Raw genomic sequence first — 23,865 nt, 5'->3', positions numbered from 1 at the left:
CTCAGCCCTAGCGCTCCGCACCCAGCCAGTCCTCCTGTCAGGCCGCCTCTTCGCCAGCCACCCGGCTTGCCGCCCTGCAGCGCCCGGCCCTTCCCCATGCTGGCCCCGTCGACCCCGGAGACCGCAGTCCCCATGTCCCAGACCGAGGCCGACCTGGCCCTGCGGCCCCCGCCGCCTCTCGCCGCTGTGGGGCCGCCCCGCCTGGGCCCCCCTCCTCGCCGGGCGCGCCGCTTCTCCGGGAAAGCTGAGCCCCGGCCGCGTTCTTCCCGCCTCAGCCGCCGCAGCTCGGTCGACTTGGGGCTACTGAGCTCTTGGTCTCAGCCAGCCTCATCCTTTCCGGAGCCCCCAAATCCTCCGGACTCCGATGGTCCCTGCCCCGTAAGGAGCCCACCACCGAGCTCCGAAGAGCCCCCCGAGGGCACGTGGACCGGGGGAGCCCCGGTGAAGCCAGCAGACTCTGCGCATTCCGAACTCGCGGGCGCCTCAGGAGTCCCGGGGTCTGCAGAGTCGCCGAGGATCCCCGAAGCCGCAGCCCGAGAGCGGCGGCGGGAGCTGGAGGAGGAGGACACGGAGACACAGGCTGTGGCGACGTCCCCAGACGGCCGATACCTCAAGTTTGACATTGAGATTGGACGTGGTTCTTTCAAGACGGTGTATCGAGGGCTGGACACGGACACCACGGTGGAAGTGGCCTGGTGTGAGCTGCAGGTGCGGCTGGGTGCCCCCTCCGTGCACCTCGGGATGGGATCCTTTGCGTGTCTTGGGATGGGAGACCCCGGGAACAGTAGCAAGGGAGGGATATATTTATCCAGTCAAATGTCCAGACATCCCTGCTCCCCTTGCTTTGATGATCCATGAACCTGACTGACTCTGGGCTGCCGAAGGAGAAACTGAGGCAGGTGTGTGCGGTGGCTCCCCCATGGGCATGGACGTTCCGACTTTAAAGTCTCCATGCGCAAGCCTGAGAGGTGGGAAAAAAGGACGGGAAATTGAGTGGGAGAGCCAGTTCAGATCTGGGAGCCTGACCCCACCAATTTCTTGCAGCCAGACCCACTATCTCTTCCTCCCCCTTTCCCCTAAGTCCTGAGACCCTCAGTGTGACCCTGGTCCTTCTGCTCACTCCCCCAGATCTTTGCAAATCAGGAGACTGGGGGGAGGTTGGCCAGGAGTTGGGGCAGGGTCCTGTCCACCTCTTGAAGATTTAGGGGAATTGTGGCAAGATGAGTCCCTCTCAGACCTCTTCTAGGGCAGTCAGACTTGGGGTGGGGAGGGACAAGGAGCCCCAGCCCTGGCCTGAGTCCAGTCCTGCCCCTCATCCCACTGCCTACCTGGGCTCTCCTTTCCCAGACCCAAAGGTGCTGAGTCTCATGGGCTTTCGGGGAAATGTTGATCTGCAGAACCTTCCTCCCAGGGCTATCACTCAGCCTATGGGTGGGAAGAATCCAGTCAATTCTGGGCCCTGCTTAGGATTGGGGGATGGAGTCAGGGGAAGGGTCCCTCCCCTCCTGCCCTGGCAGGGTGCTCTCCCCTTGTGCCTGCCAGTGCCACGCCCCAGGCTCCAGGCCCAGCCAGGAGAAGCAGCCAAACTGTGTGTTGCGGGGGGAGGGGATGAGATGGGGCGGGACAGCCATTGGGTGTGGGGAGCAGTCTCCTGGCACCTGGTCCTTGATCCTTTCTCTCTTGCTCTATGCCTCCCACCGCAGCCCTCCCACCTCCTGTCTGGATCTAGCAGTTCCCAAGTTCTGGGGCCAACCCCCTTCCAGGCCCCAACTCCCTGCCTGCCTCCTGCCCACCGGCTGCCGGCTTGCTGCCCGCCCGTTGCCAGCCCCCGGGCGCCCCCTCCCGCCCCACGGCCGCTCGGGCGGCCACAAAGGAGCTATTGAGCTCCGGACTCCGGGACTGGGCTGCATAAAGGTGCTTCTGTCCAGCGGGGGTCCAGAGTGGGCGTGTCCTTGTAGCCGCCAGAGAGGGCTGAACCAGAGTTCGGTGTCTGTACCCGCTGGGCTAGCGATCCCACCGATCCGGAAGCATCTGCTTCAATCCTCACCTCTCTCCCAGCCCTGCCCCATGTGCCCTCATCTTCTCTCCCTGGGGGTTCTGGGCCTGAGGTGACCCCCTCCCACATCCCACAGACTCGGAAACTGTCTCGGGCCGAGCGTCAGCGTTTCTCGGAGGAGGTGGAGATGCTCAAGGGGCTACAGCACCCCAACATCGTTCGCTTCTATGACTCGTGGAAGTCGGTGCTGAGGGGCCAGGTTTGCATCGTGCTGGTCACCGAACTTATGACCTCTGGCACGCTCAAGACGTGAGCTCTGCGCCTGGCAGGGGGAGGGCTGGAAAGTGTCCCCACTGCTTCCTAATTTTTGGCAGATTCCTCAAATTCTGCACATCCAGGTCCAAACTGGGCTCACCATCCTCCACCTACCCCTCCTGTGCCCATGCCTCAGTGAAGGGTAACTTCCTTTCTGCACTCCACCGAAAACTTGGGCTTCTCCCCAGACTACTCCTTTCCCTCCACACTGTGCATCCCCCTACCCCCACTGTCTGTCTCCTTAACAGCTCCTACCTAGCTAGCCTGGAGCCCTGCAGCAGCCCCCTAAAGGACCTGTCCCTGCTCTGCCTCCTCCAAGCCATCCTATCTTCTGGAAGCCTGGGACATCTTTCTCAATCCCAAATCTGACCTCCTCACTACGCTCTTTAAAACCTGTTGAAGGCCCTTCCCACGGCTCTGGGGATAAAGTCCACGCTCACTAACCTGCTCATTTTCAGCCTAAGTTCCAGACAAACCGAATTCCCAGCACATCCTCCCACCCTACCCAGTCACTGGCTGTCCCCGTGCATTTGAATATAGTGTCTCGTCTGCCTGGAAAGTCTCCATCCCTTCCCCCTTTCACCCTTGAACTCCTACTCATCCTTCAAGACGCAACACAAAAGTTATTTCCTCTGTGAAGGGCTCCCCCGCGCTCGGGACACTTAGTCATCCCTCCCGGGCTGCGCAGCACCTTGGCAGCGGCCCTTTCTGCGAACTTACCTCCCTGCCGATTTGGTGGCCTAGTGTCTACCTATCCCACACTCCTGACTCAGTTTCTTCCTGCGGCCTGGCGCGAACCTAGGCTAGGAGAAAACTCGAGGAAGACGCTGCGGCGCGGGTGGGGCAAGGGCGAGGTGCCAGTGAGGGCCCCTCCCCCGGGTACATGTCCCTGCCAAGACCCTGCCTATGCGCCCTCCCCCAGGTACCTGAGGCGGTTCCGCGAGATGAAGCCACGAGTCCTTCAGCGCTGGAGCCGTCAGATCCTGCGGGGGCTTCATTTCCTACACTCCCGGGTTCCCCCCATCTTGCACCGGGATCTCAAGTGCGACAATGTCTTTATCACTGGCCCCTCGGGCTCGGTCAAGATTGGGGACCTGGGCCTGGCTACGCTCAAGCGTGCCTCCTTTGCCAAGAGCGTCATCGGTGCGTCCTCTAGGAGGGTTCTCGCCATTCCTACCTCCCCCACGCCAGAGGAGAGCCTGGGGACCCCACCGTCGCAGAGTCCTTCGAGATCCAAGGAGCTAGGAGACCACGAGGAAGCGGGAGAGAGCTGTAGCACTCCCACCCCACCCCCGCCCATACACACATTGTAGGGGAGGGTGGGTCGCTTGTGTCCCGGGCTACTTAGTCCCAAGATGTGCCTAAGAGGAGGGACAGACCAGAAGGGAGGTTCTGCAGCCTGATCCCTGCTGTGCACCCTGCAGGCACCCCGGAGTTCATGGCCCCCGAGATGTATGAGGAAAAGTACGATGAGGCCGTGGACGTGTACGCATTCGGCATGTGTATGCTGGAGATGGCTACCTCGGAGTACCCGTACTCCGAGTGCCAGAACGCCGCGCAAATCTACCGCAAGGTCACTTCGGTGAGAGGAGATGGGGGAGGAGAGGGAATTTCAGATCCCCCTTCCACTGTCCTGCCCCACCAGCCCTTCCCCTTAATGAAATGCCTTTCCCCTTAATGAAAACAGGCTAGACCCAAAGATGCCCTGCTTAACACTGAAGGGTATTAGATGCACACACGCCCCCTTCCAGCACAAGCTATTTAGAATCATATGTGTAGCGCTTCCTAGAGTTTACAAACGGTTTTTCACAGCCAGTTTCTCATCAGATCTTTCTAGCTGCCCCGCGAAGTGAGCAGGGCAAGTGTGCCTTGTGTTTGGTAAATGAGAAAACAGGCTCAGCGGAAGCCTCATTCAAGGACACACTGCCAATACGTGGGGGGATTGGGATTTGATATCCAATCTCCCAGTAGCAGTCGCCGAGCTTTTGCCACTGCAGGCGCTGCTGCCTCAGGGGGGTGGAGGTTGTCTATCAGTGAAGTGGGGCGCATAGGGCCACAGGCTTCATGCAGCCCACTCCCTCAGGGCACAAAGCCGAACAGCTTCTACAAGGTGAAGATGCCGGAGGTGAAGGAGATCATTGAAGGTTGCATCCGCACGGATAAGAACCAGAGGTGGGGTGGAAGGGCGGGGCGGGGCGGGGCCCTGGCGCAGGCCGCCGCAGGAGGTCGGCTCAAGCGGCTCGGCCCTCAGGTTCACCATCCAGGACCTTCTGGCCCACGCTTTCTTCCGCGAGGAGCGTGGCGTGCACGTGGAGCTGGCGGAGGAGGACGATGGCGAGAAGCAGGGCCTCAAGCTCTGGCTGCGCATGGAGGATGCGCGGCGCGGGGGTCGGCCGCGGGACAACCAGGCCATTGAGTTCCTGTTCCAGCTGGGCCGGGACGCGGCCGAGGAGGTGGCACAGGAGATGGTGAGAGGAGGGCGGACCGTGCTGGGGCTGGGTGTGTGAGGGGCGGGGCACGTGGGCCCCTACGGGAGGGGCCAGTGAGACACCGTGGTGGGAAAGGGGCGCAACCCACCTCCCTCGGCATCTGCTGCAGGTGTCTCCCTGCCCCTCCCGCCTTAACACACCCCGCACACGTACCCAGTGTTCCCAACACGTTGAAGATTTCCTTTTCCAGAACAAGGTCTGGGCCCTCCAACCTCCCTGCTTTTGCTCTTTCTGATCCGTTTTTCTGGAATACCCTTCCCTCCTATACATTTTTTTTTTCTTCTCTCTTTCACCTTTTTCTCTCTTGTTTTTCTCTTTCCTTTTCCATGCTCAGAATTACCAATTTCAGGAAGCCTTCCCCTCTAGAGGAGCCCTGGTGGTCCAGTGGTTAAGTGCTCGGCTGCTAACTAACCAAAAGGTCGGCAGCTGGAATCCACCAGCTGCTCCTTGGAATCCATATGGGGCTGTTCTGCTCTGCCCTATAAGGTTGCTATGAGTCGGAATCCACTCCACAGAAACGGATTTGGGTTTCTCTACAGTCAACATTAGATGCTTCTTCCCACTGCAGCAGGTCTTCCATTACAGCATCCGCCATCATCTGTCCCTACCACCATGTCTTGTCTCCTCTACTAGACCTTAAATTCCTTGAGGGCAGAGACTGTTTTTTGTTTTCTAATTTATCTCTGGCAGTGCTTGGCACATGGTAGGAGCTCATTAATGGCCCTCATCAGTACATGGCTTAAAGCACTTTCGCAAACATTTGATTATTGTTACCAGTCGGCATGGAGGGTAATTTTATCCCAATTTATTGATGAAGAAACGAAACTCAGAGAGGTTGACTGTCTTGTCCAGGGTCCCACAGCAAGTAAGTGGCAGGGCTGGATTTAAACTCAAGTCATTCTGATTTCAAGTCAGATCACCCTGCCCCACCTCCTTTACACAACTAGTAAATCTTGTTATTGAAATCAATAAGGAGGGGATGAATGGAAGATGGTAGACCAGGAGAGGCATTCATGGGAGGTAGAAGATGGGGGGCAGAGGCTTGGGGGCTGGTTTAGGAAGGCTTGAGGAAGTAGGAGAAGGAGTATAGGATTCTTCATAGAAAAATGGCAGTTGAAACGGTGGGGATCATCTATGGTGGATCAACCTGAGTACGTGTTTGAAATTTGGCATAAGAACAGGTCTCCATAGCCCAGATCAAACCAGACCTGAGATCAATTCTGCAGGGATTCTCAACCTTGGCACTATTGACATTTTGGGTGGGGTAATTTTTGGTAAATTCCGGGGGACTGTCCTGTGCATTGTTGGATGTCGAGCAGCACCCCTAGCCTCTAATCACTAGATGTCATTAGCACCCTCCACCTCGTTATGACAACTAAAAATGTCTCCAGGTATTTCTGAAGTCTCTTAGGGGGCAAAATATCCCTCCCTTCCCCTCACCCTATTGAGAACCACTGACTTACTGTATAACCATGAACAGGTCACTTGCTTTATTAACTTATCTCAGAAATGGTGCTGATAAGACTTGTCTCAGAAGGTTATTGGGAGAGTTTAACAATAATGATAATGTAAAGAATTGCCAGTTAATGGACACAGTGGACTATCAATAAATATTGGTTCCCTTCTACCCTGGAGACCCCAAGGAGGTATCCTGATGGATCTTTGAGGGGGTTCCCGACTTGTGCTCCTCAAACCCCTCCCCCCAACTCCAGGTGGCTCTGGGCTTAGTCTGTGAAGCTGATTACCAACCAGTGGCCCGTGCAGTGCGTGAGCGGGTTGCTGCCATACAGCGGAAGCGTGAGAAGCTTCGCAAAGCTCGAGAGTTGGAGGCCCTCCCACCCCCACCAGGACCCCCACCAGCAACTGTCCCCATGGTTCCTGGCCCCCCCAGTGCCTTTCCCCCTGAACCTGAGGAGCCTGAGGCAGACCAGCACCAGCCCTTCCTCCTCCGCCATGCCAGCTACTCATCTACCACCTGTAAGTCATCCGTGACCTTGGTACCTGGGTCCTAGAACCCTTGACCTCTACCCTCCACCCAGAAGTTCACCCCAGCAGCAGTGACACTTACCCTGCCTTCCACCCCTAACCATGAAGTTCCCTCTGGGAAAGAACCTTTCCACAGCTCTAGGCCCCTCCTGGCTCAGGCAAGCCCCCTCCTGCGCCACCACTTCCCTTTATTTCCCATTTTTGATCCCTTCCTTCCCCAACCAGCGGATTGCGAGACTGATGGCTACCTCAGCTCCTCTGGCTTCCTGGATGCCTCAGACCCTGCCCTTCAGCCCCCTAGGGGGGTGCCATCCAGCCCCGCTGAGTCCCATCTCTGCCTGCCCTCGGTGAGAGGGGGTCACATGGGGGGTTCCCAGCCGTTCCAAGTCTATGACCTTTCTCCCTCCTTATAAAACCCAACCTCATGATCTGGCCCCATATCCCTGAAAATCCACCACTCTTGTCCTCATCTTCCCCAATTCCATCTCCCTAGTACCCAGCATCCTTGACACCATCTCCCTAGATCCCAACAGTTATCTTCCCCTGACTTCATGAACCCTTATCCTGTTTCAGGCTTTTGCTCTATCCATTCCACGTTCTAGCCCTGGCAGTGATTTTGCCCCTGGGGACAGGTAAGTTCTGGTGTGAGTTGGGGAACTAGAGACGGTGCTCTCAGGACCCAGTGTTCTCTTGGACACTACCCCTCTCTCATTTCTCTTTTCCAGCTATGCCTCCGATGCAGCATCAGGCCTTAGTGACATGGGAGAAGAGATGGGACGAATGAGGAGACCTATAGGGAGAAATCTCCGGCGCAGGCCCCGATCCCGGCTGCGGGTCACTAATGTAAGGAAAGAGTACAGGAGATGAGGAAGAGCCTAGAAGGTCCAGGAGGGAATTGCCAGGGGGGAGGGGAGGTCAGCTGGAAAAGGGAAAGAGCAGTGTGTGCTATGGGTACCCAAGAGCCAGCCATCTAGTTTCTAATACCAGAATTTGGGGATGGAGTCCGCTTCTCTCCAATCCCAATCTGAACACTGTCATTTGGCTGGAGTGGGGTGGGGACATGAGGCAAGGGCGAGGACTTGACCTCCTCCCCTCTGCTGACTTTGAATCTGAAGGTCTCAGACCAGAATGACAGAGTGGTTGAGTGCCAGTTACAGACACACAACAGCAAGATGGTGACCTTCCGATTTGATCTGGATGGGGACAGCCCAGAGGAGATCGCAGCTGCCATGGTGAGGGGGACAGAGTGTTTGTGTCTCGAACAAGAGTCCCATGTTGATGTCCCCTGGTGTTGAAACCCCCCAAGCCAGACAGTAGGGTTTTTGAAGCACTGGCTGGCTGTCAGAACAGTGATACTGAAGAAGCCCCTGCCCTTCTTCTTGGGGAGATTTCTGTTTATCTGGGAAGGTTTGGCTCCCCAGCTGGCAATCTGAGACTAACACAGACAGGGTATACACAAGTGCTACATGTGAAGTGCATGCTAAACATGCAGTACTGTGTCTCTAAGAAAAGGATGGGCTGGGGGCAGCAGGACAAAGAAGTGGGACAGATGGATAAGAAAGGCAGTGGAGACAGCATATCTTCCTGGAGGCACAGCATAAACAAAGGCATGCGAAGTAGGGAATGACTTAGAATATAGGGCTCAGGGGTTTCATGAGGAGACCAATGTCATTGGAAGCAAGTATTCCTATAGGAGGATCATGGGAAACAAGGCTGGGCAGGTAGAGTGGGCCCAGAATATAGAAGGTCTTGAGAGTCAGGCAGAGTGTAACATGGTAAGAATATATTTTAAGAAGACCATTCTGCCATGTGATGTGGGAGGAGTTGGGGGTAGGGAATCCAGCTGGGAGGTAGACTCCAAAAACCAGATGTGGTCCAAAGAGATAATAGACTATGGTAGGAGGAAGAGAAGGAGTGAATATGAGGAAAATACTTTGTAATCCAACGATCTATTGACACAGTACAGTGCACATAGTAGATGCTCAATAAATATTTGCTGAGTTGATATGATGGGGAGTGAGGGAGAGGGGATGTCAAGGGCAACTTACAGCTTGGGGAACTGGACTAATGGGAGTAGGCCACCAAAGGATAGAGAAAGTTGGAAATGAAAGTAGGTTTGTTTAGGGGTCATAATGAGCTTGAGTAATGAGAGACAGCCAAGATAAAATCCTCCCTGGGAGTGGGAGACGGGTCAGGCATGGCTGAGAGGTAGATTAAGAGTTGTCAGCACACAGATTGGGCCTGCAAAGCCAGAAGATAGAGGGCCTGAGAGCGCATCTAGTGGATACCCTCTGTGTCAGAGTGGGAAGGGGAGGGGTGGGAGTAGATCATTGAAGGACACAGATGGAGCCAGAGATGTAGGAGGAGCCCTGAAAGATGTTAGTAAAAACTGAGTGAGGAGAAAGTTTCAAGGAGGGGACACAGGGTAAAGCCTGGGGCAAGACCACACTGGCTTTTGTTAGAAGGTTTTTGTGTGAGAGTAGTTTCAGTGGAGTGGGGGTGGTGGATGGCAGCCTCTAGAGTAAAGGAGGGAAGGGAATGGGAAAGATGTCAGTCTTCAGAACTCTCTGAGCATCTCCCGCATCATGCCGTTCACCTTGTATGCAAGGCAAAGACAAAATATCACCTGGCACATAAGGCTTATGACCTTCCACCAGTCCACGTGATCCTTCCAGAGTTTCCCTCCAGCTGTACTGGTTTCTGACTGGTCCTCCAAAGAGGCTGTGTGCCTTTACGTCTCTGCCTCCATCTGCTCAGGGGTCTCTCACTCTAAGAGCCTTCTCTACTGAGCTTTCAAGACCCCTCAGATCTCACACAGCCCAAATGACCCCACCCCTGAACCCAGGGTCCATTGCTCTCTTCTCTCCCCTCACCCATCCACCCTCTAGTCCTCTGCAGCAGAGTTCTTCTGAGACTTAGATCTTATCTTGCAGCTTTTTGCCCCAAAGTCTTTAGTGGCTACCGTGATTATGAGAAAGGTCCACATTCCTGAGTGTGGCCTTTGAAATTCACAGCACTCTCAGCTATACTTGAGTCCTCACTATTTCCCGAATGTGCCATGCCCTTTCACATCTCAAAGCTATTTCTCATGCTCTTCTCTCTGCCTAGACTGCCCTTCTCTTCCTGATGAACAGTGTGAAACAGAGGAAAAGGTGGGCTTTTACATAAGATCTGAGTTCAAATTCCAGCTCTGTTACTTACTAACTCAGTGAACTTGGGCAAGTTTCTTAATCCCTCTGAATCACAGTTGCTCGCCAGTAAAATGCAGGTGATAATATTTATTTTGCAAGATGATCTGAGGACCAAAACAGATAATTTATGAAAAGAGTTCACACATGGTATGTCCTCAATAAAGGGTTGCTTTTCTTAGTCATCCTTCAAAACCCAGCTCCAAGGACTTCCTTTGGAAAGCTGTCTCAGCTTCCCCCATTTCCCCAAGGTGCTATGACTTGCTTCCTCTTTGGAATAGCATTTTAATCTATACTTCATAAATGCCTTACCTATCATGGACTGACTTGCAGTATGTTAGTATCTACTTGTCTCTTCCACTAGATTTGGGGCTTCCTGACGGCTAGGACCTTGTTTCATGCTTTTCTGTATTCTCCACGGTATGTAGCACAATGCCTGGCACATAGCAGGTGCTCAATAAGTGTTTGTGGAATTGAATGCGACATTTGGTATTTACTGTCTTGTTTTTACTTAACTTTGTGGACTGTGTGTGCATGTGGGCCTGGGTTGTATACTTTGTAAGCAGGAATTGTGTCCAAAAGCATGTGTGGCAACAGCAGTGTAATGGAAAGAACTCAGGTTGGCTTTAGACAGACTTAGAGACCTGAGTTCAAATCCTGTGATCTTGGGCAGGTTGAATTTAACCACCTGGAGTAATTATTATCTTAGTCTAAAATGGGGATTTTAATACCAGCCCCAGAAGGTTGTCGTTGTGCTACATGTGATAATATATGTAAAGTGTCTGGTACATACATGCTTCCTATGAACATTAGCTCCTTTCCTCTAAGCTGTATTTCTCTTTACATCACACAGTGCCTGGCACACAGTAGGTACTTACTTTGTTTTAGGCTGGTGGTTGACAGAAGCAGTGGTGTGAAGGGTTGGTTTTTAAAGGTCGGGGGAGAGCTGAGCAGGGTAACTGAGCCCTCCCTCCCATCTTACTTACCTTTGCCAGGTGTATAACGAGTTCATTCTACCCTCGGAGCGAGATGGATTCCTGAACCGCATTCAGGAGATTATCCAGCGAGTAGAGACCCTGTTGAGGAGAGATACTGGCCCTGTGGAGGCTGTTGAGGACACCCTGGGCTCCCAGGTCAGACCCTCTGGGCACCTCCAGGGGTAATGGACTCTCTGCTCCAGAGTTACCTACTCTCTGGCCTCCACAGCACCCTTGGATCTAGCTCCTCTTCATCTCTGGGATTCTAAAACTGCAGTTTTTAAGCTTTTTTGGGTCATGGATCCCATATGAGAATCTGATGATAGCTACGGACTTTTGTTCTAGAAAAATGTGTTCAATACATGCTTTTCTTTTAACTCTTTATTTGGAAATAATCTCAGATTTACAGATAAGTTGCAAAAATTGTACAAAGAATTCCTAGATACGTTTTGCCCAGATTCACCAATTGTTAATATTTTGCCACAGTAGCCTTAACATTCCTTCTCTCTTCTGTGTATGTATACATATTATTTTTTTCTGAACCATTTGAGAGTAAGCTGCAGACACCATGCCCCTTAACCTCTAAATATTTCAGCACATACATGTATGAATGCCCTGAAACTCCTCCATGGGCTCCGAGGGATTCATGGGTTCTAGCTTAAGAACCACAGCCACAAACCTCCCATCCAAGACTTGCTCTTCCCCACTGTGACTGTAGGCCCTTTCTCTCCCTCAGGAGGAGCCAGCACCACCGCATGCCCTCCCGGGCCCCCTCCCAGACCCTTCTAGTGGTATGTACTGAGTTCTGCTCCTGCTCACTCCACTCCTTGGGGTTTTCTCCTGGGTTTGCCTGGGAAGGGCGTAAGGAATGGGGATCTGGAATTTCAACGTGCCTTCCTCTCCAGCAGACCCCCAGAGCAGTACGTCCCTGGAGCAGAGGAGCTGGGCAGTCTTCTCCACCTCCCCTTCTTCTCCTGGAACCCCCTTGTCTCCTGGAAACTCATTTTCCCCTGGAACTCCCCTTTTCCCAGGTCCCATCTTCCCTATCACTTCTCCCCCATGTCCTCCCAGCCCCTCCTCACTCCCCCTTATTTCCTCCCACGCTTCCTCACATCCCCCTCCACACGCCCCCAGCTCTCCACTTCCACTCTCCCCCAGTGCATCCCAGTTTCCAATCCCATCCTCTCAGTTTCCCCAGAGCTCTCTTCTCCCCAGTTCTCCACCCACATTCTCTCCCATTTGTTCCCAGGTCACTCATAACCCCTCTTCCTTTCCGCCAAGACCCTCCTCTCCCCCTCTTCCATCCACCACAGCAGCCCCTCTCCTCTCTCTGGCTAGTGCCTTCTCACTGGCTGTGATGACTGTGGCCCAGTCCCTGCTGTCCCCCTCACCTGGTCTCCTTTCCCAGTCTCCTTCAGCCCCTCCTGGCACCCTCCCCAGCCTGCCCTCTCCCCCTTCCCTTGCTCCTTGTGGCCAGGAGAGCCCTTCGCCCCTCACAGCTGAGATGGAGAGTGAGGTGAGTTAAGAACTAAGAGGGATGATTAGGGAGGCTCCATTCTGGACATTTCCCTCCTCATTGACCCATACTTTATAGGCCCCCCCAAATCCTGCTCAGCCATTCCTGGGTGAAGCCAGACTGGCACCCATCTCTGAAGGTGAGGCTCCTGACCACTGACCTTCTGCTGGCCATCATCCCCACCCCAGTTTATATCCTGCCACTGATTCTCTCCCTCCATGCCTCATCCTGTCTCTGTCTCTCTACAGAGGGAAAGCCTCAGCTTGTTGGACGTTTCCAAGTGACTTCATCCAAGGAGCCAGCTGAGCCTCTTCCCCTGCCACCGTCATCCCCAGCTCTCTCTGGTTCTCTGAAGCCTCCAACCCCTCAGCTGGCCTCGGAGAGCTCAGACACAGAGGACAGTGCTGGAGGCAGGCCAGAGACCAGGGAGGCTCTGGCCGAGAGCGACCGTGCCACTGAGGGCCTAGGGGTTGGAGCTGAGGAGGAAGGGGGTGATGGGAAGGAGCCCCGAGGAGGGGGCAGCCCCCCGCCCCTGAGCCATCCCAGCCCCGTATGGATGAACTACTCCTACAGCAGCCTGTGTCTGAGCAGTGAGGACTCTGAGAGCAGTGGGGAGGATGAGGAGTTCTGGGCTGAGCTACAGAGTCTTCGGCAAAAGTGAGTCTGGGGAGGCTGGAGCAAGAGGCAGACTACAGAGCAAGATGTATGCTGCCCTTCTCATGCTCCTGACCATCCTCAGGCACTTGTCAGAGGTGGAGGCTCTACAGATGCTGCAGAAAAAGGAAATTGAGGACTTGTACAGTCGGCTTGGGAAGCAGCCCCCGCCGGGCATCGTGGCCCCAGCCGCCATGCTGTCCAGCCGCCAGCGGCGCCTCTCCAAGGGCAGCTTCCCTACCTCCCGTCGCAACAGCCTGCAGCGCTCCGAACCCCCAGGCCCTGGTGAGACTGCAGTGGCTCAGCTCTCATCTTTCCCCTGAGAGCCCCTCCCTACCAAGCTGGCTTTCTTCCAGGCCCTGGGGGTCTGCCCCTTGGTTTGGGGGAACTAGCCCTCCTCTCTCCGCGGCCCCTTTCTTCATGTAGCGCTCTCCCTCCCCCGTCCTGCTCCCAGGCATCATGCGAAGGAACTCCTTGAGTGGCAGCAGCACCGGCTCCCAGGAGCAGCGGGCAAGCAAGGGGGTGACATTCGCCGGGGATGTCGGCAGGATGGTGAGGGTGGGCTCAAAGGAGGGAGAGCCCAGGGAATGGTAACTGGCTGCAGCTTCACCCTCATCCCACCCTGGAGGTTTCTTCAGCGCTTTTTCTTTTCCCTCCAGTGAATTCAGAATGGAAGCCAAGTGTGTCCCCGACACCAGGGCTCACCATGGAGCTCGTGCTCACAGAACCTGCTGCTTTTCTGACTGACACAACTCAGCAAGGAAGACCCCAGCAGTGAGGGGGTGGAAGGCCAGGGGGCACGAAGAGTGCAGGCCCATTCTAGGGAAGAGTCAGACACGAGGGAACTGTTAGCTCTGTGTAGAGGGCATCAATTCTGCCATCTACCACCTTTATCCCCGCTACCTCCCCAGGCAGTGGTCAACCACTAAGCAGTCTCACCCAAGCCCATATGCTTCTGGAGGGCCTACTGCCATCTGGGTGTTCTCACAGACTCAGCAGCCGCCAATAAAAATGCTGGAAACCAGGAATCTGAATTGTGTATGTCATGCCTTATAGGAGCTGGGGGCAAAGCCTTGTGGGGTGAGGCAGGGGGCAGTTTAGAAGGGACTCTCCTCTTACAATGGAAGGCAAGGGTGGAAGCTGCCCAGCCTTCTGGCTGCCTGCCAGCAGTTCATGAGGAAACTATAAGGTCAGTGATCCACTTGACCAAGCCAAGATCCCCTCTAGACTCTGCCCTTGGCCTGCATAGGCAGGCCCCAGTAGAAGTTAAAAGAGTGAAGGCTGCTTGTCCTTCATCCACCAGTCTCTCTAGGTGTGGAAAGGCAGTAGAGAGAAAAAATGAAGTAAAAGGTGTGTTGTTCTCTGCAGTAGAGGACACAGAGTGACCTTCCTCCTCCCCAGATGTGGTTCATTCTGAAACAGCCCAGTGACTTGCCATGATCTCTCCCTTAAATCAGGTGGAAAGATCTCATGGAAAAAGTAATTCTAGTTAAACATTTACGGCTCCCTGGGGCAATGCCACTTCTGCAGCTACTGCCTGTGGAGCTTTCCGGCATGAAGTGCCATGCAGTCTCTCAGCCCCACAACATTCACTTGGCTCCAGGACAGATGACTCAGTTTATTATTCTCAACTTGACCCCATCATTCCCACTTCAGGCTCCAACACTGCTAGGAGCTGCCACCTCCCACTCCCATAACAGTCATGGCACTGAGGTGTGAAGGGGGTAAACAAGACAGAGCTCTTAAAAGTCAGGATTGCTCACTCGTCAAACAAGGAAACAAACTACAAGAAGGGCTTGGTCACTGCACACACTGTGTGTGAGGTGGGCAATGTTCCTTTCAGGATGGCCGAATGCGTAAATTCCCACTTTTGGGGCTCAATCATGGTACAAGGTTAGTAAGGCCAGCAGTGCTGTGAGTAGGCTTCATTTTCTACAGGATCATGGAGCATCATCTGTCTTGTGAAGGGGCTCCAGCAGGTTGGAGAACCGCAGTGCCCATATGGATCAGGGGGCGGATGCTCTTTCCAGGGCTCTGGCTCGGGCAGCTTTGGCCTCGTCCTCTAGTTCATCCAGGAAACGCTCCTGGGACACCGAGTAGAAGGTGTAACCATCTGGGAGGTGGGCTCAGGAAACCACTTAGAATATGCACATTCCCTTTTCCTAGACTTGCTCCACCCACCCTTGTTACTCTCCCATTCTCCCGAATCAGTGATTCTGGCCTCCGCTGTTTCTGAACCCTAAACCCTAAACCCAACTCCATTATTACTAATAAATCATATTAAAAGAGCATCTTAGAAATGGCAAAGTGATAATTAAACACCATCTCATTTGATTCACACACACGGTATTAACCCCATCTCACCCAAACATTAAACGCTTGGCCCAGCGTTGTTCAGTTAGAAGTGGACAAGAACTTCACAGCTAGGGCTCTTTCTATCACCTCCAAGCTACCCTCCAACATGCTTCTGCTCCCCTTTCCCTGCCCCCACATGCGGTCTCCCAGAGTCTACACTATGATCGGATACAAATAGCAAGCACCAGGGCCCCGATACCCAGGCCTGTCACGATGTTCCGGGTCCGCCGCTGTGGCAGCGTCTTCTGCCACTGGGCGAGTTGCACCTGCTGCATGAATTGCAGCTGTGCTGGAGTCAGTTTTTCTCGAGTCGGGTCGATGCGCTGAGCCAACGGGCCCTTACCACTCTTAGCATCGTAAGAGTCACCAGGTCCGGACGCTGCCATGTTGCCGCAGTGTCTTTCCACTGTCCCAGGTCGCGGGGCTCGCTGGGAATAGTAGTCCTTGGGCGCCGCAGGGGACTCTGGGGCTTGTAGTCTGCGTTTCCTTTCTCCGCCTTGGCCATAGCGGGAGGGGTGGTGAGAGGCGGCTTTGTGATTGGCTGAGAGGTCCGCGGCCGTTGGGGCGGGAAAAGGCTCCGAAGGGCTCGAGGCTGTGGTGGGAAGTTGAGCTTTCCTCAGACTTGAGGCGAGGACGACCACACTGGAAGGGGACGAAGAATCCAGGGTGTGGCAGAAGACTCTGGAGAGAAGCTAAGGGGGCCGACTTACGGACCCAGTGAACAGTCCAGGTGCCCAAAAAGCCATTTGAAAATGGATGGACCTGTGAGGCCAAGATTGGTTTCCGTCAGTGACTTTCAGTTTGGAGCTGTTGCCACAGAGACCATCGAAGACGCCCTGCTCCATTTGGCCCAGCAGAATGAGCAAGCAGTGCAGGAGGCTGTGGGCCGAATGGGCAGCTTCAGGGAGACTCGGATCGTGGGTGTGGATGCAGGACGGGGGAGCCGGGTTCACGGGGGATTGGGGCATCTGCCTTGAGGCACCAACCTTGAGATTTAGTCTACTTTATTAATTCAAATAATTTTTGTTAGTACTTGCTGTATACCAGGTGCTGGGATATAATGAACAAGACACAGCAGCACCCTACCCTTGATTGCTTCCACATGTATAGAGTACTAATTATTGGCACTGCCTCAGTGGTTAAGCGTTTGGATGCTAACCAAAAGGTTGGCAGTTTGAATCCACCGGTCGCTCCTTGCAAACCCTATGGGGCAGTTCTACTCTGTCCTATAGGATCGTTATGAGTCAGAATCGACTCTGAAGGCAACGGGTTTTGTTCCCCCCACCCCCATAGAAACATGTAATGCAGTCCTTGCTTTCAAAGTATGTGCAATCTTTGGGGGGATACTAGGTCAAATAAGCAAACAACTAGGTACAAGTATGGTGAGATAAGTGGCGTAAGAGATAAAACGAGCTTTTATGGGGATTAAAAGAAGTGATGGGATAAGGTGGGGTTACCAAGTGCGGTGGAGTCTGCTCCGACTCATGGCGACCCTGACTCATGGCGACCCCGACTCATGGTAACCCCATATGTGTCAGAGTAGAATTGGCTCCATAGGGTTTTCGATAGCTGATTTTTTGGAACTAGATTGCCAGGCCTTTCTTCTAAGGCACCTCTGGGTGGACTTGAACTTCCAACCTTTTAGTTAGCAGCCAAGCGTATTAACCAATTAATGGAGTCCTCTAGGAATTGTGTTTTTAAGGTAGACGTTAAAAGGAAGGAATGATATTTTGATTGGTGAAGGTGGAGGAAAGGGACAATATTTCAACCAAAACGAACTAGCATGAGTAAAGCTATGGAGATAGAGAAGCTTAGGGTATGGGTACAGTGACGTCCAGGTTGGCCAGAGTGTGTGGAAGAGTAGTTGAAATTAAGACCAGAAAAATAGTTTGAGGACATTCCCTATGGGACTCTGAATGCCAAGGTAAGGGATTTATACTTGGTTTAGTAAGGAAACAAGAAGGCACTGAAGGTTTTTGAATAAGACAGTGATATGAATGTAACCTTTGCTTAAGAAAAATTATTTTGGCCGTGATGTAGAGGATGAATTAAACTAGAGAGAGAAAGGAAGTAGGTAGACCAGTGGAGTCTGTGTCAGTAATCTAGGCGACAGGGCAGAAGGAATGACAATGGAAGATGTGTTAAAAAACATTTCAAAGATAAAATCTACAGTTCTACAATGGATGAATTTAAGAAGTGAAGAAGACAAATATGACTATACCAAAGGGTTGAGCCGAGATTGGGAGTATAGTGGTATCATTAACAAAAACATAACACACACACATTTAAAAAATAAAACATAAGGCAACTTGATTTTTTTTTTACTCTTAACTTTTTTAAGGTATAAATGGTATACAGTAAATTTCATTTATTTAAAGTATATAATTTGATAAGTCTTGACATATGTATACACACACAAAACCATCACCACAATCAAGATAGTGAACATATATATCATCCCCAGAGTTTCCTCTTGCCCCTTTGCAATTCCACCCCTTCTTACCCTTCTCCTAAGCAACCAACGATCTGCTTTCTGTCTCTATAAATTAGTTTGCATTTTCTAGGATTTTGTATAAGTAGAATCATACTCTATGTACCGTTTTGTTGCCTTCCTTCTTTCACTTAGCATAATTACTTTGAAATCCACGTTATTGCATGTATCAAGTTTATTAATTTTCATTGCTGAGTAGTATTCCATTATATGGATATACCACAATGTTGATACATTCACTAATTGATGGACATTTGGGTACGAAACTTGATTTTTGTTTAGACAGATAGCAGTTTTGGTTTTGAGCTACTAAGTTTAAGGTGCTGGCAGAGCATCTAGAGGAAATTCTCTAGCAGGCTGTTTAAAGAGTAGGTCAGAAGAGAGGTCAGAAGTAGAGGTTTGGGAGTCATCACTATGATTGCTGAAACTGTGGCAGAGGATGAGTTCCTAGAGGACACAGAGAGAAGCAGGTCAAGAACAGTTCCTCGGGGAACATTTTATTTTCAAGGAATTGGAGTAGGAAGGAGTGGTGAAGGAAATAAAAGGAGTGATTTGGAGGGATACGAACAGGAGCAAGAAACCTTTGGAAGAAGAGAGTTTCAAGGATGATGGTCAGCAGTTTCAAATGCTTATTAACAGGAATGAGGATTGATTGCAAAAAAGTCATGCTATTTAACGATTAGGACATATTTACTGACCTTTGAGATAATTTCAGCAAGTTGAGAAAGGTAGGCACCAAAATGCAGAAAATTAGGGAGTGAATGATGAAGTGGAAGCAGCAGGTATAAGCTAGGTTTTCAAGAAATGTAACAGTGAAAGGAAGGAGAGAGATGGAGCCAAGCTGAAGAAGGTATAGGGGAAGGTCTTTTAGTTAACAGTAGATCTGAGTAACTTTGTAAGCAGAGGAAGTGGAGCTAGTCATGAGGAGGAGGTGTAACCTGTAACCCTCATTGATTCCACCTAACCCAAGCTCAATTTTCTTGGCGAATTAAAGTGGAAAATAGAAACACAGCCCAGATAATTCAAACCAAAACCAAACAACTACAAGTACACATAAAGAACAAAAAGAAATAAAGCCTGAACTCCAGCACATAGAAGGATTGGCTAATAACAAAATTTATGTCATCTAGGGTATTCTGCTGAACTGCTGAAACGAATTCTCTTCTGCTCTGGGCATTGCTAGCAGAGCTGTGATCTCTGTAACAGTATCCATGTGTGATATGTGTTGAGTAGATTGTTAAATTGCTTGGTGCTAGCTAGGCTTTTTTGTAGCTTTTTTTTTTTTTTCCTAAGAAAGTTAGATTTTTTCTGAAGACATATGGTTATTTTACTACTGTACACATAATTCTTCGCTGATCAGGGCTAAAATTTCCTAGGTCTGCAGGAGCTTTCTTTGTTAAGAACTGACATTTACCCTTGTATTCTACCCTCTAATGATATTAAAAGCTAAACAGAATTCTATCTGGGGCTGTTCTTTCAAAGAGAAACAGAGGCGGCCTAAAATCTTGCCAAGATATCTTGCCCTTCCCACTTTCCCAATGATTCTTTTTCCCGCAAATTGGGCTATGTTCTTTGATTTGGGGGATGTTTCTTCAAAACAAGCCACTCCACAGCAACAAACTTGCTCCTGGGGAGAGGCTCAGCCACCACGGATTTACCCAACAAACTGGTGATGGAGAGATTGTGTCCAGCTGTAAGGTCAATCATGTTTGTAAAGCAATGGGAGTTCCCCAGAGGGTGGTTACTAAACAAACAGTGTCATAAAGAATATTGAAGCTCCAGGAGGGACCTTTCTGTTCCTTCCAACATTCCATTGAAAACCGAATATAGGGGTTAGGTTTTTCATCTATCCAAGAATCTCCCTTGGACCTGGGGGCTCCCAGCATGGTGTAGAGGCCAACCTGGCCAGCTGGGTATGTTTGCGTGTAACTGGCCAAGCTTTTTATCAGCTGAGACCCACAGGAAGGCTCAAGGGTCACTCAGGGGGCTTGGTAAGCCCTTGTCTTGGCACTCGGTCAGCCTTCTTTTCGTGCCTCTGATCTGCTTATTGGCAGCAAAGGGGACTAAGCTCAGATTTGGTTGTTTCAGTCTCATCTTTCTCACCTCCTGACCCTCTGCCTTTGGCCCCACCATAGCTTTTACACAGTGCCAAGAGTTCACAGAGTGGTTTTGGTTGCATCTTGTGAATTAGGCTCTTCTTTCCTGTTTTGGCAGAGTTTGTTTTTCTCCTGTCTGAACAATGGTGTCTGGAGAAATCTGTGAGCTACCAGGCTGTAGAAATCCTAGAAAGGTAAAGCTCTGAGCATACGGCCTTTGTGAGTGGTACCTCTCAGAATGGCTAATGTATCCAAATCTTTAGGAAAGTACTAGCTGCCCCTTAAAGGGAGGCCTAGTTTTGCATTCTCCTTTTTTACTTGCAAATTAAATTTCTTAGCCAGTAACTGATATCAGAAAGTATAAGCTATAGCAGAGTTTAAAGCACAAACTCCCTTTCCTTTGTGTGAGTGTGGACTGTTTACTCTTCCCTTCTCTTCCTTATAGGTTTATGGTCAAGCAGGCAGAGAACATGTGCCGACAAGCGACACTCCAGCTGAGAGATAATGAAAAGATAGCGCCTCAGAATTGGAGGGCTCTGAAAGAGCAGCTTTTCAACAAGTTTATCCTGCGCCTTGTGTCATGTGTTCAGCTAGCCAGCAAACTTTCTTTCCACTACAAAGTAAGGAGCTGGGGTTGCTCATGGGCACCTAGGTGTTGGGAAGAAACCAGCCCATCCAAAGGTGGCTGTGAGAGATCTACTCCTAGGCTAGGGTAGGTGATTTTATTCACGTGGAAATTCCAGCGTGCAATTATGCTTCCTAAGCATGCCTCCTAAACACACACACACACACACACACACACAGTCACAGTCACACAGAGAAACTTATTAAACAGCCTGAAGTTCTGTTCCCAAAGTATAATTGTTGGACAGTTGCCATCATTCATACAGGTCACCTTTCCTCCCCTTGGACTCAAGGACAGTTTACATAAGGTACCTGAACTGCCAACATACCTATCAGCATTAAAGCCAAACTATTACATTTATAAAGGATACTGTCTCCACACTACTACTCAATGCTGCAGAGTAAAATATCATTCATTCAACAGGTATTTGTCTTCTATGGTCAGATGAGTCGGAATCGACTCAATGGCAATGGGTTTGATTTTTTTTTTTTTTTTGGTTTATGGTCAGATGGTGCATTAGATGCCATGGCTACAAACAGTAAAAATACTGTCTGTGCTCTCAATGAATTAATTATCTAATGGGAGAAGATACAGAGAGAAAGAGTGTAAATACAGAGGGCTATGCACGTACCTCATCAACCTTGGAGAATCAAGCAAGGGTTATTAGAGAAAATGACTTCTTGAAGCAGGGGATGGGTGGATCCTAAGGGAAGAGGGAGAGGAATTAGGGGAAAACAGAGGAGTGGGAGGAAAGGATGGAAAATCCAGGTATAGGACATAACACATGCAGAGGTTGGGAGACGGAGAGCATGGTGGGTTTGGGGAACTGCAAATTATTCTGTATGATGAGCAGAGTGTAAGCGGGAATTACCAAAAGACCGGAGATGAAGGCATGGGCTGGATTATGAAGGGCTGTGTATACTATGCCAAGATGTATGACCTTTTTTGTTTTTCTTTGCTCAGATAATCGGCAATGCTACAGTCCTGAATTTCCTCCAGGCTCTAGGGTACCAATACACAAAAGAAGAACTGCTGGAGTCAGAGCTTGATGTTTTGAAGTCCTTGAACTTCCAAATCAATCTGCCTACTCCACTGGCATATGTGGAGATGCTCCTAGAGGTTTTAGGTGCTCTATTGTGTCAGGGGATATGGGTTGGAATCTTCCAGAGATGGCAATAAAAAATGTGCCCAGGGGCTTGGTGGCAGTGGGCAGAACCTGCCAACGAGGAATAGCAGGAAGTCCGATGGTATCTCTGGATGGCTGAGGAAGGTGTTCACTGGCACTTGTCAGGGAAAGAGGCTGAGATTTCAGCAGCTGGCTTCTACCTGGAATCACGAGAAACTCCCTTATTGCAGGATCAAAGAGTTGATTTTGTAGAGGCACAGGATAAGAGGGGAACAAACAAATATAATTTAATTCTACATATACTTAGATGGAGGTTTCTCTACCCTATAGGGTCACTATGAGTTGGAATCAACTTGATAGCACACAACATAGTAGAACACAGCAACCAGGAAGTACATGAACAGCTTAACAGCTGTATGTCACATGACAACGGTGGTTATGATCAGAGAAGACCCACTTAATGCTCTTTACCATGTCCATACTCCATCTAGGATACAATGGCTGTTTGGTCCCAGCCACACAGCTGCATGCAACCTGCCTGACCCTGCTTGACCTGGTCTATCTTCTGCATGAACCCATATATGAGAGCCTGCTGAGGGCTTCAATTGAGAACTCCACACCCAGTCAGCTGCAAGGGTAAGGCAATTCCTTCCTATAAGGTAGGCTTCGTCCAGAAACAGGAAGTGGTGGACAAGAACTTGGGGAATGGAGTTAACCTTGAAAACCACCCAGTCCACAGATACCCTGCACAGGTTACCTGGTTCATTAATTTCCAGTGTGGTACTTGGATGTAGATGACTAAGCCCAATCAGCAAAACCCTAAAGGCTTTTACTTTTAAATTTAAATTACTTCAAGTAATTAACATCTGTTCTTTCCTAGTTCTTCCTTTATAGCTGCTTATGACTTACCATTACTGGACTGCTTTTATAGCCACTTAGGAAAAAAAAAGCCAGTCACAGGGTTGCAACTTGGACAAAAGTGTTTGATTACTGTAAAGTCAGACTGGTAAAAAGTCTCACAATTATATTTGTTAGGGGGACAGATGGAACAACAAAAGGCCTGTAAACCATGCAGATATGAGGCTCATGTTTTAATCCCAGTTGAGTTGGAGGAGGATGGGGGAGGGGGTTAGTTAGCCATTACTTGAGCATTTCCTTCCATGTCTAAAAAATCCAACATGACCAGCATTAACAATTCATAGTTGAAGTTCCATGACCCTGGAATTTGGAAGATCAAATCTCATTCTAGCTCCAAAATTAATATGTTTTTAATCACTCAGGGAAAAGTTTACTTCCGTGAAGGAAGACTTCATGCTCTTGGCAGTAGGAATCATTGCAGCAAGTGCCTTCATCCAAAACCATGAGTGTTGGAGACAGGTATGCACCACTGAGCAAGACCAGCATGGTCAGAATTCATTTAATAGGCAGTATTTCCCCAACAGTTAAAACAGAAGACAACCTACAAAAGAGAAGTGCCAAGAACCTGATGAATGAGAAGGATTTGGGAAGGGGAAAAAACTAAGGTAGAACTGAAAAGTTTTCTCCAATTTTCCTCTTTTGAAGTGAAACTGGAAATGGGGGTCCAAGTTCAGTTTGTTCATTTCCCTTTATGATGACGACCCACTGTTATGTTACAGTCTAATAAGTGTATCCTCCCAAAGAGAGAAAATGTCAAGACCCAGGTACCCCTCTCATATCTCACAAAACTTATCACAGCAGAGGGAAATGTCTAGCAGAATGTTTCCATGCTAACGCTATCAGGACAAAAGTATCCTAATGTAATTTAGCCATTGGCAAACACTGGAATCTGGATTTAATCTTCCCCTAAAGTTCAAAGAAACTAAAAAATTTACATTTGGATTCAGACAGCATCCAAAGTGTGTGTACATGTGTGTGTGTGTATGTGTGCGGGTGCGCACTAAAGCATGTTGAGATTATTTAATAAAAAATCTGTCCCTATTTGTGAAGGTTGTGGGGCATCTGCAGAGCATCACTGGCATTGCCCTGGGGAGCATTGCGGAGTTCTCTTATGCAATCCTGACTCACAGCGT

At 50.5% G+C, this 23,865-nt stretch overlaps 3 protein-coding genes across 4 annotated transcripts in view; 2 read left to right on the top strand and 1 right to left on the bottom strand.

Moving 5' to 3' along the window:
- Positions 1-28: 28 nt before the first annotated feature.
- On the top strand, positions 29-14,120 carry WNK4 (WNK lysine deficient protein kinase 4). Of its 2 annotated transcripts, XM_004390276.2 has the most exons (19): positions 35-708; positions 2,133-2,305; positions 3,234-3,454; positions 3,736-3,893; positions 4,395-4,483; positions 4,563-4,779; positions 6,513-6,777; positions 7,012-7,133; positions 7,360-7,418; positions 7,512-7,629; positions 7,902-8,018; positions 10,970-11,107; positions 11,688-11,742; positions 11,857-12,467; positions 12,546-12,606; positions 12,716-13,124; positions 13,207-13,406; positions 13,576-13,673; positions 13,781-14,120. In XM_004390276.2, the coding sequence occupies exons 1-19, from the start codon at positions 97-99 to the stop codon at positions 13,781-13,783; spliced, it is 3,726 nt and encodes a 1,241-aa protein (XP_004390333.1). In that variant the 5' UTR covers positions 35-96; the 3' UTR covers positions 13,784-14,120. The 2 variants fall into 2 exon arrangements, with proteins under 2 accessions (XP_023581010.1, XP_004390333.1); XM_023725242.1 differs by lacking the exon at positions 4,395-4,483 and having other exon boundaries at positions 29-708.
- Positions 14,121-14,522: 402 nt separating this feature from the next.
- LOC101352336 (cytochrome c oxidase assembly factor 3 homolog, mitochondrial) lies at positions 14,523-15,883 on the bottom strand. The gene is made up of 2 exons (XM_004390337.2): positions 15,649-15,883; positions 14,523-15,234 (listed from the first exon to the last, which is right to left on the bottom strand). The coding sequence occupies exons 1-2, from the start codon at positions 15,860-15,862 to the stop codon at positions 15,128-15,130; spliced, it is 321 nt and encodes a 106-aa protein (XP_004390394.1). The 5' UTR covers positions 15,863-15,883; the 3' UTR covers positions 14,523-15,127.
- A 106-nt stretch (positions 15,884-15,989) lies between these two features.
- The window catches only part of CNTD1 (cyclin N-terminal domain containing 1), an 8,313-nt gene continuing 437 nt past the window's right edge, over positions 15,990-23,865 (top strand). The window contains exons 1-7 of the mRNA XM_004390336.1: positions 15,990-16,397; positions 20,182-20,257; positions 20,509-20,683; positions 21,652-21,814; positions 22,306-22,450; positions 23,095-23,191; positions 23,783-23,863. Coding sequence (XP_004390393.1) covers positions 16,229-16,397; positions 20,182-20,257; positions 20,509-20,683; positions 21,652-21,814; positions 22,306-22,450; positions 23,095-23,191; positions 23,783-23,863 — 906 coding nt within the window. The 5' untranslated portion in view covers positions 15,990-16,228. The remainder of the gene's footprint in view (positions 16,398-20,181; positions 20,258-20,508; positions 20,684-21,651; positions 21,815-22,305; positions 22,451-23,094; positions 23,192-23,782; positions 23,864-23,865) is intronic.

Source organism: Trichechus manatus, unplaced genomic scaffold, assembly GCF_000243295.1.
Source record: "Trichechus manatus latirostris isolate Lorelei unplaced genomic scaffold, TriManLat1.0 scaffold00294, whole genome shotgun sequence".
Classification (NCBI taxonomy): Eukaryota; Metazoa; Chordata; class Mammalia; order Sirenia; family Trichechidae; genus Trichechus; species Trichechus manatus.
This window is presented reverse-complemented; position numbering and strand designations above follow the sequence as displayed.

What these genes read in the sequence shown, in the direction of transcription:
- WNK4 (XM_004390276.2), top strand. Translation starts at nt 97, where the DNA reads ATGCTGGCCCCGTCGACCCCGGAGACCGCAGTCCCCATGTCCCAGACC. An exon ending in TGGCCTGGTGTGAGCTGCAG is followed by an intron (nt 709 to 2,132) that starts GTGCGGCTGGGT and finishes CACATCCCACAG; the next exon opens with ACTCGGAAACTGTCTCGGGC. An exon ending in CCCGGCTGCGGGTCACTAAT is followed by an intron (nt 7,630 to 7,901) that starts GTAAGGAAAGAG and finishes TTGAATCTGAAG; the next exon opens with GTCTCAGACCAGAATGACAG.
- LOC101352336 (XM_004390337.2), bottom strand. Translation starts at nt 15,862, where the DNA reads ATGGCAGCGTCCGGACCTGGTGACTCTTACGATGCTAAGAGTGGTAAG. An exon ending in GGCCCTGGTGCTTGCTATTT is followed by an intron (nt 15,235 to 15,648) that starts GTATCCGATCAT and finishes CCCACCTCCCAG; the next exon opens with ATGGTTACACCTTCTACTCG.